Below are 13,896 nucleotides of genomic sequence, written 5' to 3'. Positions count from 1 at the left end.
CACCATGGCACCCCCAAACCTTGGGCAGCCCCCACGTCCCGTGGTCCCGGTGCATCCCTTGGGTGTCTCCGTCCCCTCGGGGGGGCTCTGCACCCACAGGGGCCCTGGGCATCCCATAGAGCCCCCCCCCCCCGCCCCAGCACCCCATAAAGCCCCTGGGCACCCCAATGTCCCCCAACATCCCACTTGGTCCCCCGGGCACCCCATAGCATCCCTGGACACTCTCCAGAGCCCCCAGGCACCCCCCCCACCAGGGCCCTTAGATACCCCATAGGGCCCCCCCCTTCCAGCACCCCATGTCCCCCAACAGTCCACAGACCCCCCCAGCACCCCACAGAGCCCCCCCCCAGCATCCCATTTCCCCCGGCACCCCACAGAGCCCCCCCAGCACCCCACGTCCCCCAACACCCCAGGGACCCCCCCAGCACCCCATGTCCCCCAACACCCCACAGACCCCCCTCCAGCACCCCACAGAGCTCCCCCACATCCCCCAACACCCCACAGACCTCCCCCAGCACCCCACAGAGCCCCCCCAGCACCCCACATCCCCCAACACCCCACAAACCCCCCCAGCACCCTACAAACCCCCCCAGTTCCCCTTGTCCCCCAACACCCCCCAGACCCCCCCAGCACCCCACAGACCCCCCCCCAGCACCCCATGTCCCCCAACACCCCATAGACCCCCCCCCAGCACCCCACATCCCCCAACACCCCACAGCCCCCCCCAGCACCCCATATCCCCCAGGTGTGAACCCCGGTGTCCAGGACTGGGGGTGGGGGGGGGGTGTCCGGGGTGGGGGGGGGACACGACACCCAGGGGAGCACCCACCACACTGATCCGCCCCCCCCCCCCCAGGGGACCCCCAGGAGCAGCTGGTCCGCCATTTCCTCATCGAGACGGGCCCCCGGGGTGTCAAGATCAAGGGGTCCCAGGACGAGCCCCACTTCGGTGAGTATTGGGGGTTGGGGGGGGGTGTTAGGGTGGGGGGGGGCGGGGGTCCCTGACGCCCACCCTCCGCAGGGAGCCTGCCGGCGCTGGTGCTGCAGCACTCCATCACCCCCATCTCCCTGCCCTGCGCCCTCCGCATCCCCAGCAAAGGTAGGTGACCCCCCCAAAAAATTGTGGTGCCCCCCCCCCCCAACCATTACACCTCCCCCCCCCCCATTCCCATTCCCAACTGAAATGGGGGCCCAGACCCCAGCCCACCAAGCCCCCCTCCATCCCAATTTCCACCACCACCCCCCCCCCCCGGTCGTGGGGTGGGGGGGTGCAGTGGCCCCAGCCTGTGTGTGTGTCCCCCCCCCAGACCCCCTGGAGGAGAGCCTGGACGCGCCCGTGCCCCCCAACATGAGCACGGCCGCAGACCTGCTGCGCCAGGGAGCAGGTGGGTGTGGGGGGGGGCACTGGGATTGGGAGTACTGGGATAGGAGGGTACTGGGATTGGGAGTACTGGGATAGGGGCACTGGGATGGTGGGGGCACTGGGATTGGGATTACTGGGATAGGAGGGTACTGGGATTGGGAGTACTGGGATAGGGGCACTGGGATGGTGGGGGGCACTGGGATTGGGATTACTGGGATAGGAGGGTACTGGGATTGGGAGTACTGGGATAGGGGCGCTGGGATTGGGAGTACTGGGACAGGGGCACTGGGATGGTGGGGGCACTGGGATTGGGATTACTGGGATAGGAGGGTACTGGGATTGGGAGTACTGGGATAGGGGCGCTGGGATTGGGAGTACTGGGACAGGGGCACTGGGATGGTGGGGGCACTGGGATTGGGAGTACTGGGATAAGAGGGTACTGGGATTGGGAGTACTGGGATAGGGGCACTGGGATGGTGGGGGCACTGGGATTGGGAGTACTGGGATAGGAGGGTACTGGGATTGGGAGTACTGGGATGGGGCACTGGGGTGGGGGCATCAGAACTGAGGCATTGGAATGGGCAGGCACTGGGATTGGGAGTACTGGGATAGGGGCAATGGGGTGGGGGGACACTGGGATGGGAGGACACTGGGATTAGGAGTACTGGGACAGGGAGGGACTGGGATTAGGAGTACTGGGATTGGAGGGCACTGGGGTTAGGAGTACTGGGATAGGGGCGCTGGGATTGGGAGTACTGGGACAGGGGCACTGGGATGGTGGGGGCACTGGGATTGGGAGTACTGGGATAGGGGCACTGGGATGGGAGGCCACTGGGATTAGGAATACTGGGACAGGGGCACTGGGATGGTGGGGGCACTGGGATTGGGAGTACTGGGATTGGGAGGGCACCGGGATTGGGAGTACTGGGATAGGAGTACTGGGATGGGGGCATCACAATTGAGGCACTGGAATGGGGGGGCACTGGGATGGGGGGGCACCGGGATTGGGAGTACTGGGATAGGGGCACTGGGATGGGGGGGCACCGGGATTGGGAGTACTGGGATAGGGGCACTGGGATGGGGGCATCGGAATTGAGGCACTGCAACGCGGGGGGGGCACTGGGATCGGGAGTACTGGGATAGGGGCAATGGGATGGGAGGGCACTGGGATTAGGAGTGCTGGGACAGGGAGGGACTGGGATTGGGAGTACTGGGATAGGAGCACTGGGATGGGGACATCAGGATTGGGGTCACCAGGATGGGGAATAGTGGCAGGCGCTGGGGGGCGGGGGGGCATTGGGATTGGGAACAGGGGGATGGGGGGGACTGGGAGCACTGGGATGGGGGGGGTGTCACTGGGAGGGGGTGCAGGGCTGTGCCCATCACCCCAGCGTCCCAGAGGTGGTGGTGGGGGGGGGCTGTGTCCCCAGTCCACGGGCTGGGAAGGGGGGGGTCCCAGCAGGGCTGTACCCCAATTGGGGGGTTGGGGGGGGGGGGGGGCACAGCAGGCCGGCCCCCCCCCCAGCGCTGCCCCCCCCCCCAGCCTGCAGCGTGCTCTACCTGGGCTCGGTGGAGACGGAGTCGCTGACGGGGCCGCAGGCGGTGGCCAAAGCGGTGGGCACCGTCCTGGGGGGCGCCCCCCGCCCCCCCGCCTGCACCGTCCACTTCAAGGTGTCGGCGCAGGGCATCACCCTCACCGACAGCCAGCGCAAGTGAGTGACCCCCCCCCGGCACCCACAGCCCCCCCCCGGGCTGCTAATGGCCCTGGGGGGGACCCTGGACCCCCCTCCCAGCATCACACCCCCCCCCTGCTCCATTGACATTGGGGGAAGGGGGGGGCTCGACCACCCACCCCAGCATCACCCCCCCCCGGTATCATCATCTGGGGGGAGCCCTGGACCCCCCTCCCAGCATCACCCCCCCCATTATCATCATCTGGGGGAGCTCTGGACCCCCCTCCCAGCATCACCCCCCCCGTTATCATCATCTGGGGGGGGCCCTGGACCCCCCTCCCAGCATCACCCCCCCCCTGCTCCATTGACATTGGGGGAAGGGGGGGGCTCGACCACCCACCCCAGCATCACCCCCCCCCGGTATCATCATCTGGGGGGGCCCTGGACCCCCCTCCCAGCATCCCCCCCCCCCCCCCCTTGCCAAGTACTGAACCCCCACCCCAGTGTCACAGCCCCATATACCATCCACCATGGGGGTCCCAAACCCCCAACCCTGTGTTACACCCCCCCCCCCCCACGGGTACCATCATTGGGGGGGTCCTAAACCCCCCCCCCCATCCCCCCCCCCACTCACCCCATTCCCCCCCCCAGGCTCTTCTTCCGCCGTCATTACCCCGTCAGCAACGTCACCTACTGCAGCACAGACCCCGAGGACCGCAGGTGACAGTGGGGGGGGCACATTTTTTTTTTTGGGGGGGGGGGGGGGGCATCTGGCTAATTAGCACTCCACTAACGACCCCCTCCCACAGGTGGGCGAATCCAGATGGCACCACCTCTAAGTAAGTACCACAAGGGACGCCCCCCCCATGGTGGGGGGACAGTGCTGGGACATGTGTGTGTGTGTCCCCAACCACAGCTCTGCCCCCCCCCCCAGGATTTTTGGTTTCGTGGCCAAAAAGGCGGGGGGGCCGGGGGGGAACGCCTGCCACCTCTTTGCCGAGCTGGACCCCGAGCAGCCGGCCTCCGCCATCGTCACCTTCATCACCAAGGTCATGCTGGGCACCCACCGCAAGTGAGGGACCCCCCCCCGGGACCCCCCCCCCCGCCTCACTGGGGGGTGGGGGGCACTGCTGGCCCCCCACCCCCCATTGCTGGGGGGCAGCAGCCAGGCAGGGGGGCTGACCCCCAACAGCGTGGAGAGAGGGGCGGGGGGGGTGTAGGAGGGCCCCAGGGAAGCCCCCCCCCCAGTTGTGGGGGGGTGAGGGAGCCCAGGAAAGCCCCCCCAATTGTGGGGGGGTGAGGGGGGGCCGGGCACCAATAAAGCAAAGTCTATTTTTGTCTAAGAAAGGATTTATATGAGCTTTAGTCAGACGTCTCTAATATATATATATATTATATAGGGGGGGCGCGGAGCTGTACGGGGGGGGGCGCGGACCGCCCCCTCCTTGTCCGACCATGTGCAAATGCCAACAGAGAAACCAAAACCGTCTCGCAGGCTCCTTTTTTCTGCGCCGGCTTGGCTTGGGGGGGGGGGGGGGGCCCAGCCCAGCCCCGGCCCCCCACCCCCCCACGTAGGGGGGGGTCCTGGGGTGGGGGCACAGCCCCCCTGGGGTGGGGGGAGGTCCCAGGGGGGGTTTACATTCACAAGGGGGACAGCAACACCATGGATTTGGGGAGGGAGGGAGGAAGAAAACGGAATGTACCCTTAACTCTGCCCCCCACCCCCGGCCAGGGACCCCCCCCCCACGCACAGGGGGGGGGGCAGTGGGATGACGGGGGGGGGTCCCGCAGCCACACAAAGGGGCACCCACAGGTGGTGAGGGCAGGTTTTGGCCCCCCAGTAACACAGAGGGGGGGAACCCGCTGCCAGGCAAAAGGCCTTAAAGTGCACAGGGGTGTTAGGGGGGGCAGTGCCCGGTCGGGTGGGGGCCCCCCCGTGCCCCCCCCCTAACCACTGAGGGGGTGCAGGTCGACCTTGACCTTCTCGCCGCTGCTGAGCATCCCGACGGTGGGGAAGTACCCCCCCGGCGGCACCACCGCCTCCTTCTTGCCGATGATCTTCCCGTTGCGGGTGAAGAACACCTGGGGGGGGGGGGCACAAGCAGATGGGGGGGGGACATTGGGGGGTGTCAGGGCACTCCTCCCCCCCCCCCCAAATCCATGGAGGGGAAGGGGTTGATGCCCCCAGCCTGGCGCTGATGGAAACCAGGAGCCACTGCAAAAAGGACCCCAATACTGGGGGGGGGGCTCAATCCTGCCCCCCCCGGGGGGGGGGTGCTGTGCTCTTACCACCACCTTCTTGCCCTCGTGCTCCTGCTCCATCTCCTCGCCGTCATCTTCCTCCTCCTCCTCTTCCTCCTCCTGATGCAGGTACATCACGTTCCTGACGGGTTTGGGCTTCACCTCCGCAGTGTCGCAGGTGTCGTCGCTGTCACCTGGGCACGGGGCGGGGGGGACAAACACGCACGATGGTGGTTCTGCCGTGACCCCGACCCCCCCCCCCCCTCCACGGGATGTTCATTCCCACGGGGGGGGGGGGTGTCCCTGGCTCCCCCCAGCCGGTACCTTCGCTGTCCAAGATGTAGTCGCGGGGGAACATGATGCCGCAGCCCATGATGTCGCCCTTGTAGCAGCGGGGGCCGAAGGGGTCCCCCACCCCGCTGCCGTGGAAGATCTTCCCGTCGTCTGGGGGGGGGGGAAGGTGTCAGAGGACACCCCCCCCCACCCCGCAGTGCTTGAGACCCCTCCCCATTGCCACCCCCTGAGGCTGCACCCCACCAAGAGGGGGTGATGGGGGGACAAACCAGTGGGAAGGAAAGTGCTGCCAGGAGGAAGCTGAAGGCTGGGGGGGGGCAGGGAGCAGCATTTGGGGGGGGGGGGGGGGGGGCGCAGGCACCAGAATCTGGCCTGTGTAGTGTTTTGGGATAGTGGGGGGGGGGGGGGGCGGGACGACGACACAGGGTGGGTGAGAGCAAGCACAACCAGTACAACAGACCCAAACCCCTGGGGAGGATGGGAAAGGGGGGGCAGGGGGGGGGGATGACAATGACACCCCCACACACATCCCGGGGGGGGGGGGGGGGCAAACCCCAAATGCCAGGAAGGTTCACCTTCAACGGGAAGGTTGACACCTTTGGGGGGGGGGGGGGGTCCCCATGTTTGGGGCGGGGGGGGGCACTCACCCGCATGATACGCCACCGAGCCCCTGCTCCAGCCGGGATGCCGGTTTTTTGGGTAATCCTGCACAAAGAGGAGGAAGAAGAGAAGGATGAAGGTTTGGGGAGGGGGCAGCCCAGGCCCCCCCCCACCCCACCGGCGCCCCTCACCTTGCGGGCCAGCCCCAGGGCGATGTAGCATTTCTCGCCGGGGTCCACGATCTCCACCTCGAAGTAGTGGCTGCGGGTGCTGAGGGGGCGACGCGCCTGCGCCAGCCCCACGTCCACGATGCTCTTCCCTTTGCCCACGTACTCCAGCAGCTGGGGGGGGGGGGCACACAACACCCAGGGATTGGGGGGGGGGGGGCACACCCCTGCACCCCACCATCGGCAGCGTAAAGGTGGGGGGGGGGGAGGTGGGCTCAGGTTGAATTGGGGGGGTGGGGGTGGGTGTTGGTGGTGTCCTAAAGCTGGGGGGGACAGCTCAAACCTGGGGGGGGGGGGCAGCCCAAACCTGGGGGGGGGGCAGCCCAAACCTGGGGGGGATAACACCCCAAGCCTAGGGAGGGGGTCACAAATCTGGAATATGACACCCTAAAACTAGAGAGTGTCCCAAAAGCGGAGAATGACACCCCAAAGTGAGGAGGGGGGGGCAAACCTTGGAGGGGGGGACACCCCAATCCTGAGGGGGTGCAGCATTGCAAACCTGGGGGGGCCAGGTGTCCTAAGCCTGAGGGGACACCCCAAACCTGGGGGGGGGGGGGCATCACGCTCCCAGCCCCCCAAAATAGGCAACACCCCAAAGGGGTGCAGGGCTGCGGGGGGGGGCACAGAGACAGCCTCCAGCCCCCCGCCCCAGCAGCAGGGATGGGGGGGGGAAGGGGCCCCCCCAGTCCACAGTGCCGGGAAGTGGGTGGGAGCTCCCCGGGGGGGGGGCCGGGGCTGTTTACGCTGCTGAGGTCGGCCTGGGCCTGCGCCCACATTCCTGCCCACCCCCGGCTTGGGAGGGGGGGGGGAGCGGAAAAAAACCCTTTAAGAACCACAAAACATCCCCTTTTCCCCTCAAAGCTACCAGGGAAGGGGGTTCCGGGGTGCTTGGCTAGGTGGGGGGGGCTTGGCATGGGGGGGGTGTGTGTGTCCCCCCCCAGAACCCCACTACAGCCATGGCGGAGGCCACAGCCCCCGGCCAAGCTCCGGGAGGGAACGGCCAAAAAAATGCGGAGGAGAATGAAAATGAAACAAGTTGGTGGCTGAACAGGGCTGGGGGGGGGCTGGGGGGGGGGGGGGGATGACAGGAGGGCCCTGGGCATTGCTGGGGAACCACCCACCCCCCCCCCGCCATGAGAAACAGAGGGAAACTGAGGCACGGGGTGTATGGGAGGGGTGACCAAGGCACTGGAGGGGGGGGGGGGGAAACTGAGGCACATCTCGGGGGAGACCCACTCCCACAACAGCCAGGGATGAGGCTCCAGGCACCCCCGACCCCCCCAAGCTTTGGGGGGGGGGGCCCAGCTCCACCCCCCCCCCGCTGCGGTTAGCGCCAGCATTGTTCGACGGCAGCGGGTGGCACTGGAGCCAGCGGGGAGGACAGAGAGGGGGACCACGAGGCTGGGAGCGAGGGGGGGGGCTGCTGCGGGGGGGGGGGCGGGGGGGTGATGGAAAATAGCCCCCGGCGCCAAGCTGCAAACCCTTAAAACTCGCGGGGGGGGGGGGGCGGGTTGGGGCTGTGGGTTTGCTTTCGCAAAGGGTAGGGGGGGCCCTGCCGAGCTGCCTGCCCCCCGCAGCGAGCACAGCCCGGCCCTCCACCGCCTTACGAAAGCAATGGGGCCCCCCTAGACCCCCCCAAAGCAGGGGTGACAGCAGTGACACGGCCAGCTCCCGCGTGTGGTGCTCTGCCACGATTTTGGGGATCCCACTGAGGTGGGGAGGGAACCCACCAGGGGAAGGGTCCTGGGCAAAGGGGTCCCTGGTTAACGAGGGAAATCAGAGCAAGAGCCGCGGCCGATCATCGATTCTGGGGGAAAACAGCTCCTTTTTGGGACTCGCTGCAGGACTTGGGGTTTCACCTCTCCCCAGCACAGCCCTGCTCACGCTCGCACCCCAAAAGCCCCTCTCCTGAGCCCCCCTAAATCCCGACACCCCCCAAAAAGGGCTTCGTGCCGACGCTGGGGAACCCAGGACGTGCGGTGGTGACCACGTACCCCCCTTGGTCCCCCGTCAATAACGCAGGGGGATGCCGGGGCCTGGCATAGGGGGTGGGGGGGGGGGGTGGGGGGGGCAGCTCCTCTAAAGGACCCCCACCCCTCACTCCCCCTCTAACCTGGGGGTGGGGGGCAGCACTCACCGTGCCGCAGACCTTCACGTCGTGCAGCCGCCCCCACTCCTCCTCGTAGCTGTCCACCATCATGGCGCTGTCGTCCTCCTCCGTCCCCAGCTCGGCGTGGAGGTGCAGCCGCACCTCCTCTCCCAGCGAGTGCATCCCCACCGCCGGGAAAAGCCCCTCGGGGGACAGCGGCATGATGGTGGAACCCACCTGCGTGTTTGGGAGGGGGGACAGGAGGGTCAGGTCGTGGCTCCAGGGGGGATGAAGGCGAAGAAGAGGGTGGGGGGTGTCTCACCCTCTTCCCGTTTTTGGTGAAGAAGATCTGGGCCGTCTGCACCTCGAAGGAGACCAGCTCGATGCCGCAGCCGATGCGATCCCCGGAGCTGCACTTGGTGCCAAACTGCCGGCCCTTGGCTCTGCCGCTGTACAGCCTGGGGGGGGCCGGGGGGGGTTGCTGAGCACGGGGGTGACAGCAAAAAGGGGGTGGCCGGACCCCTTCCCTTGTCCCCAGGCCGCTCCAGAGGCCACAAGCAACCCCCAAATCCGCTCCCCAGTGGCAGACCAGGTCCCGACAGCCCCCCCCCCGGGTCCCAGCAGCCCCCCCGGGTCCCAGTGCCACCCCCGACTCACTTCCCGTCATCGGCATGGTAGGCTACGGAGTCGGGCAGCCAGCCGGGCTGGTGGTCCAGGCTGTAGTACTGTGGCACGAGGCCGACGGCGATGGTGCCCCGCACCCCGCTATCCACGATGGACACCTGGGGGGTGACACCGAGAAAGCCTGTCAGCACAGCGGGTGCTGGGGGGGGGGCACTCAGCCGTTCCCCCTCTCCAAAAACCTGGTGGAGGAGGTCCCCCTCCCTGGGGGTGAGGTTTCACCTCAAAGTAGTTGTTGTCCCTGGTGAGGGGCCGTGGTGCCACGTAGCAGCCGACCTCGCCGGAGTTCCCGTGATAACTGGGGGGCGGGAAACAAACCACAGGTGACGGTCACCCACGCTGGCGGGCACCCACGACCCCCTCGCGTGGGTGCAGACCCCCCATCCCGTACCTGAGCGTGTCGCCGTCCACCAGGATGTGCTTGGCGCGCTCCTGGTAGCGGACGGCCCGAACCTCCCGGATCTCCCGGATCCGCCGGCGCCAGTTCAGGAACCTGTAGTGCAGGTTCAGGTCATCCATGGCGAGGGGAAACCTGCGGGGGGGGGGGCGGCAGTCAGGGCCCCCAGGGACCCCCCCCGGCCCGTGGGCCCCCTCCCTGCCCCTGTCCCCCCTTCGCCATCGCTGTGTGTCCCCCCCAGCTCCCCCATAGCCATCTCCTCCCACCAGCTCCTCATCCCTGCCCCCCCTATAGCTGGTCGTCCCCCACACCCACCACCCTACACATGAGCCCCCCATACCCTTACAACTGCCCCCCCACCCCCCCAACCGGGTCACCCCACACCCAGCCCCCCCCCCCCAAAGCGTGTTGCCCCCCCATACCCCGCTCCCCCCTGCCCACCCCTCCATATACCCACAACCGAGCCCCCCCATACCAGGCCCACCCCCAGCCGCACAACCAGGTCTCCCCCGCACCGGGCCCCCCCCCCTACCCAGGGTCCCCTCCAGCCCCACAACCCCCCACCCCGATACCGGGACCCCCATACCGGGGACCCCCCCAGGCCCACAACAGCCCCCCCCCGATACCGGGACCCCCGTACGGGACCCCCCCCGCACCCAGGCCCCCTCCCAGCCCCACAACCGGCCCCCCCGCCCTCACCGGCCCGGCCCCGCCCGCCCCCTCCATGGGCTCCGCGCTCCGGCCGCTCCCGGCTCCGGCCCCGCCGCCCTCACTCACATCCGGGACCCCGCGCTTCCTCCTCCGTCTCCTCCTCCTCCCGCCCCGACGCGCCTCTCGGCCAATCGCCGCCCGACGCGCCTCGACCGACGGCTCGTTAGACCAATCGAAAGACCGGAGGAGAGGGTGGGGGGCGGAGCCCGCCGGGGGTGTGAGGAGGTCACATGACCCCGCGGGCCCGGGATGGGACCGGCAGGGTGGGGGCGAGAGAGCGCCCCCTGGGGCGGGGGCGGGGAACAGCGCGGGGGACTGGGTGTGGACTGGGGATACTGGGAGGACTGGGGATACTGGGGTGTGGTGTGCACTGGGGCTACTGGGGGAACGGGGGAGACTAGGGGGGCTGCGGATACTGAGGTATGCACTGGGAGGACTGGGGTGTGCACTGGGGATACTGGGGGGACTGGGGTGTGCACTGGGGATACTGGGGGGACTGGGGATACTGGGGGGACTGGGGTGTGCACTGGGGATACTGGGGAGACTGGGGAGACTGGGGGGACTGGGGTGTGCACTGGGGATACTGGGGGGACTGGGGAGACTGGGGGGACTGGGGTGTGCACTGGGGATACTGGGGGGACTGGGGATACTGGGGGGACTGGGGTGTGCACTGGGGATACTGGGGGGACTGGGGAGGCTGGAGATACTGGGGTGTGCATTGGGGATACTGGGGGGACTGGGGAGACTGGGGGGACTGGGGTGTGCACTGGGGATACTGGGGGGACTGGGGATACTGGGGGGACTGGGGTGTGCACTGGGGATACTGGGGAGACTGGGGAGACTGGGGGGACTGGGGTGTGCACTGGGGATACTGGGGGGACTGGGGAGACTGGGGGGACTGGGGTGTGCACTGGGGATACTGGGGGGACTGGGGAGACTGGGGGGACTGGGGTGTGCACTGGGGATACTGGGGGGACTGGGGAGACTGGGGATACTGGGGTGTGCATTGGGGATACTGGGGAGACTGGGGTGTGCACTGGGGAGACTGGGGGGGACTGGGGAGACTCGCGGGACCGGGGACGCTGGGGGGGACCGGGGAGACTGGGGGGGACTGGGGAGTACTGGGGGGGACTGGGACATGGCCCTGGGGGCCACTGGGGCCCCGCCCTGGGCTACGAACCGGGGCCACCGGGGCCACCGGGCGATGGACTCGGGGGCGGCAGGGGGGGCTGGCTGATGATGGGGGGGGCTGGCTGCCCGGCACCGAGCCCCGCCGTGAACCCCGAGCCCGGTACCCCCCCGGTGTGTGTGTGTGTCCCCGGTGTGTCCCCCCCCGGTGTGTCCCCGTTCCCCCCATCCCGGGGCCGGGGGCACCTGGCGGCGCGGCCCGGGGAGGAGGGGGGGGGGGGGGGGGCGGACGCCGTTACTTAAGGACGGCGGCGGGGCCGGGCAGGGGCAGAGCGGGAGGCGGCGGGGACCGCTCCGGTGGGTCCCGGTCCCGGTCCCGGTCCCGGTCCCGGTCCCGGTCCCGGTGCCGGTGCCGGTCCCGGTCCCGGTGCCGGTGCCGGTGCCGCCATGCGGGCGGGTTACCGGCTGGTGCTTCTGGTGCTGCTGACGGAGGCGGCTCCGGTTGCCGGTAACGGCGGTGAGGAAACGGAGGGACCGGGACCGGTACCGGCAACGGCGACTGTTTCCTCCCCCCGCGGTCCCGGGGAACCGTGCGGGGTTTACACACCGGGCTGTGCCCGGGGGCTCCGGTGCATCCCCCGGCCCGGGGAACGCGCCCCGCTCCGCGCCCTCCTCCGGGGCACCGGGCTCTGCCGCCCCCTCCGTGCCCGCCCCGCCGGTACCGGAGCCCCCGCAGGTGAGAGCGGGGAGGGGGGGGGGGGGGGACGGACACCGGGAGACACACACCCCCCCCCCCCTCGGGGGTGGGTGCGGGGGGGGGGGGGGCTGTTCGGGAGCGATGGGGACACCGGGGCACCCCCGGGGCGGAGCCGGTGGACGCCAACCGGGACGGGACGGGGGGGGCACCGGGGGTCCTGAGAAGCCGGGGGGGGGGGGGGGGGGACACACACACGAATCCCGGGGGATCCCGGTACACGGGGGGGGGGGGGAACGGCGGGGTGAGAAATGAGGGGGGGACCCCCATATCCTGCGGGGGGAGGGCACTAGGAGAGGGGGGGTCCCGTATCCCTGGGGGTTGGGACCCCCATATTGGGGGGGGGTGCTGGGACCCCCATATTGGGGGGGTGCTGGGAAGAGGGGGGGGAACCCCCAAATCCCGAGGGGGGGGGGGGCCGGAGGGGGCGGGGGCGCCCCCCCAGTGGCTGCGGGCAGGATTGCAAGGGGGGGGGCTGCGATGGGATTTTTTTGGGGGGGGGCACCCACTGAGCCCTGCCCCCCCCCCCCAGCAGGAGACAGCCCCCAGGAGGGGTCCCCCCCCACGCCGCCCCCCCCGGCTGACGGCAAGGAGGAGCTGGAAACGGTGGGTGCTGGGGGGGGGGGGGGGGGGATTCGCTACCGGGGTGAAGGGGGGTCCGGGGGTGCGACCCTCTCCGTGACCCCCCCTCACCCCCCCGCAGGCTCCGTGCCGGGGGCATTTGGCCGCCGTCCTGCAGGAGCTGCGGGCCGGGCTGTACCGCACCGCCTCCGCCATCTTCCTCCCCAACTGCGACACCCGCGGCTTCTACCGCCCCAAGCAGGTGGGGGGGGACACGGGGGGGGGGGGCAGAGGAGGAAGGAGGAGCTGCCCGTGCCTCAGTTTCCCTGTGTCGGGGGGAGTAGGGCGCAGGGGACCCCAATATCCCGCCCTCCCCCCGTGCCTCAGTTTCCCCAGACCATGAAGCTCAGTTTTGGGGTGTCCCCCCCCGTGCCTCAGTTTCCCCAGACCATGAAGCTCAGTTTTGGGGTCCCCCCCCGTGCCTCAGTTTCCCCAGACCATGAAGCTCAGTTTTGGGGTGTGTCCCCCGTGCCTCAGTTTTCCCTGACCATGAAACTCAGTTTTGGGGTCCCCCCCGTGCCTCAGTTTCCCCAGACCATGAAACTCAGTTTTGGGGTCCCCCCCCGTGCCTCAGTTTCCCCAGACCATGAAGCTCAGTTTTGGGGTGTCCCCCCCGTGCCTCAGTTTCCCCAGACCATGAAGCTCAGTTTTGGGGGGTGTCCCCCCCCGTGCCTCAGTTTCCCCAGACCATGAAACTCAGTTTTGGGGTCCCCCCCCCCGTGCCTCAGTTTCCCCAGACCACGACGCCCAGTGGGCAGCAGCATCTGGGGCCTCAAGTTTCCCCTTGCTGGGTGCTTCGGAGGGCAGAGCCCCCCCAAGACCTCCCGGGGGGTCGGGGGGGCCCCCCCTCACCCCAATTCCGACCCCCCCCCCCGCAGTGCCGGGCCTCCCAGGGGCTGAAGCGCGGGCAGTGCTGGTGCGTGGACCGGAGGGGACACCCGCTGGCGGGCACCGAGGGGCAGGGGGGGACCCCCCGCTGCCCCCCCACCTGAGAGGGGCCCGGGGCTGGGACCCCGAAATACAGCGTGACGTGGGGAAGGGGGGTCCCGCTGTCTCTGTCTCGAGAGGGGGGGGGGGGGAACCCCAAAAGTGGGTTCAGCTCCCTCCCTCCCGCACT

General features: G+C 69.1%; 3 protein-coding genes across 5 annotated transcripts; 2 read left to right on the top strand and 1 right to left on the bottom strand.

The window, feature by feature from the left end:
* Nucleotides 1-849: 849 nt before the first annotated feature.
* Nucleotides 850-4,222, top strand: LOC126037358 (tensin-2-like; the record flags this gene model as incomplete). Its single annotated transcript, XM_049797667.1, has 7 exons — nucleotides 850-949; nucleotides 1,022-1,099; nucleotides 1,308-1,385; nucleotides 2,907-3,075; nucleotides 3,688-3,756; nucleotides 3,846-3,875; nucleotides 3,971-4,222. Coding segments are annotated over 7 exons (666 nt in total), but the record flags the coding sequence as incomplete, so codon positions are not given.
* Nucleotides 4,223-4,630: 408 nt separating this feature from the next.
* On the bottom strand, nucleotides 4,631-10,379 carry SPRYD3 (SPRY domain containing 3). Of its 2 annotated transcripts, none has more exons than XM_049797665.1 (11): nucleotides 10,343-10,379; nucleotides 9,560-9,700; nucleotides 9,391-9,466; nucleotides 9,145-9,269; nucleotides 8,810-8,945; nucleotides 8,536-8,724; nucleotides 6,363-6,512; nucleotides 6,219-6,276; nucleotides 5,602-5,721; nucleotides 5,326-5,471; nucleotides 4,631-5,118 (listed from the first exon to the last, which is right to left on the bottom strand). In XM_049797665.1, coding segments are annotated over exons 1-11 (1,278 nt in total). In that variant the 5' UTR covers nucleotides 10,345-10,379; the 3' UTR covers nucleotides 4,631-4,983. The 2 variants fall into 2 exon arrangements, with proteins under 2 accessions (XP_049653622.1, XP_049653623.1); XM_049797666.1 differs by having other exon boundaries at nucleotides 10,265-10,356.
* A 1,321-nt stretch (nucleotides 10,380-11,700) lies between these two features.
* On the top strand, nucleotides 11,701-13,895 carry IGFBP6 (insulin like growth factor binding protein 6). Of its 2 annotated transcripts, none has more exons than XM_049797664.1 (4): nucleotides 11,701-12,140; nucleotides 12,694-12,764; nucleotides 12,862-12,981; nucleotides 13,658-13,895. In XM_049797664.1, the coding sequence occupies exons 1-4, from the start codon at nucleotides 11,852-11,854 to the stop codon at nucleotides 13,769-13,771; spliced, it is 594 nt and encodes a 197-aa protein (XP_049653621.1). In that variant the 5' UTR covers nucleotides 11,701-11,851; the 3' UTR covers nucleotides 13,772-13,895. The 2 variants fall into 2 exon arrangements, with proteins under 2 accessions (XP_049653621.1, XP_049653620.1); XM_049797663.1 differs by having other exon boundaries at nucleotides 12,691-12,764.
* Nucleotide 13,896: the final 1 nt, after the last annotated feature.

The sequence above is a fragment of the Accipiter gentilis genome, unplaced genomic scaffold, assembly GCF_929443795.1.
Source record: "Accipiter gentilis unplaced genomic scaffold, bAccGen1.1, whole genome shotgun sequence".
NCBI classification, from domain to species: Eukaryota; Metazoa; Chordata; class Aves; order Accipitriformes; family Accipitridae; genus Astur; species Astur gentilis.
Note: the sequence above shows the minus strand (reverse complement) of the source record. Positions and strands in the feature narration are given on the sequence as shown.

Excerpts from the sequence above, each read along its gene's own strand:
- SPRYD3 (XM_049797665.1), bottom strand. Across the intron at positions 9,467-9,559 it reads GTGGACGGCGACACGCTCAG|TTATCACGGGAACTCCGGCG; the intron begins GTACGGGATGGG and ends CCCGCCCCCCAG. Across the intron at positions 5,119-5,325 it reads ACGAGGGCAAGAAGGTGGTG|GTGTTCTTCACCCGCAACGG; the intron begins GTAAGAGCACAG and ends CCCCCCCCCCAG.
- IGFBP6 (XM_049797663.1), top strand. The coding sequence starts at position 11,852 with ATGCGGGCGGGTTACCGGCTGGTGCTTCTGGTGCTGCTGACGGAGGCG. Across the intron at positions 12,765-12,861 it reads GCAAGGAGGAGCTGGAAACG|GCTCCGTGCCGGGGGCATTT; the intron begins GTGGGTGCTGGG and ends ACCCCCCCGCAG. Across the intron at positions 12,982-13,657 it reads GCTTCTACCGCCCCAAGCAG|TGCCGGGCCTCCCAGGGGCT; the intron begins GTGGGGGGGGAC and ends CCCCCCCCGCAG.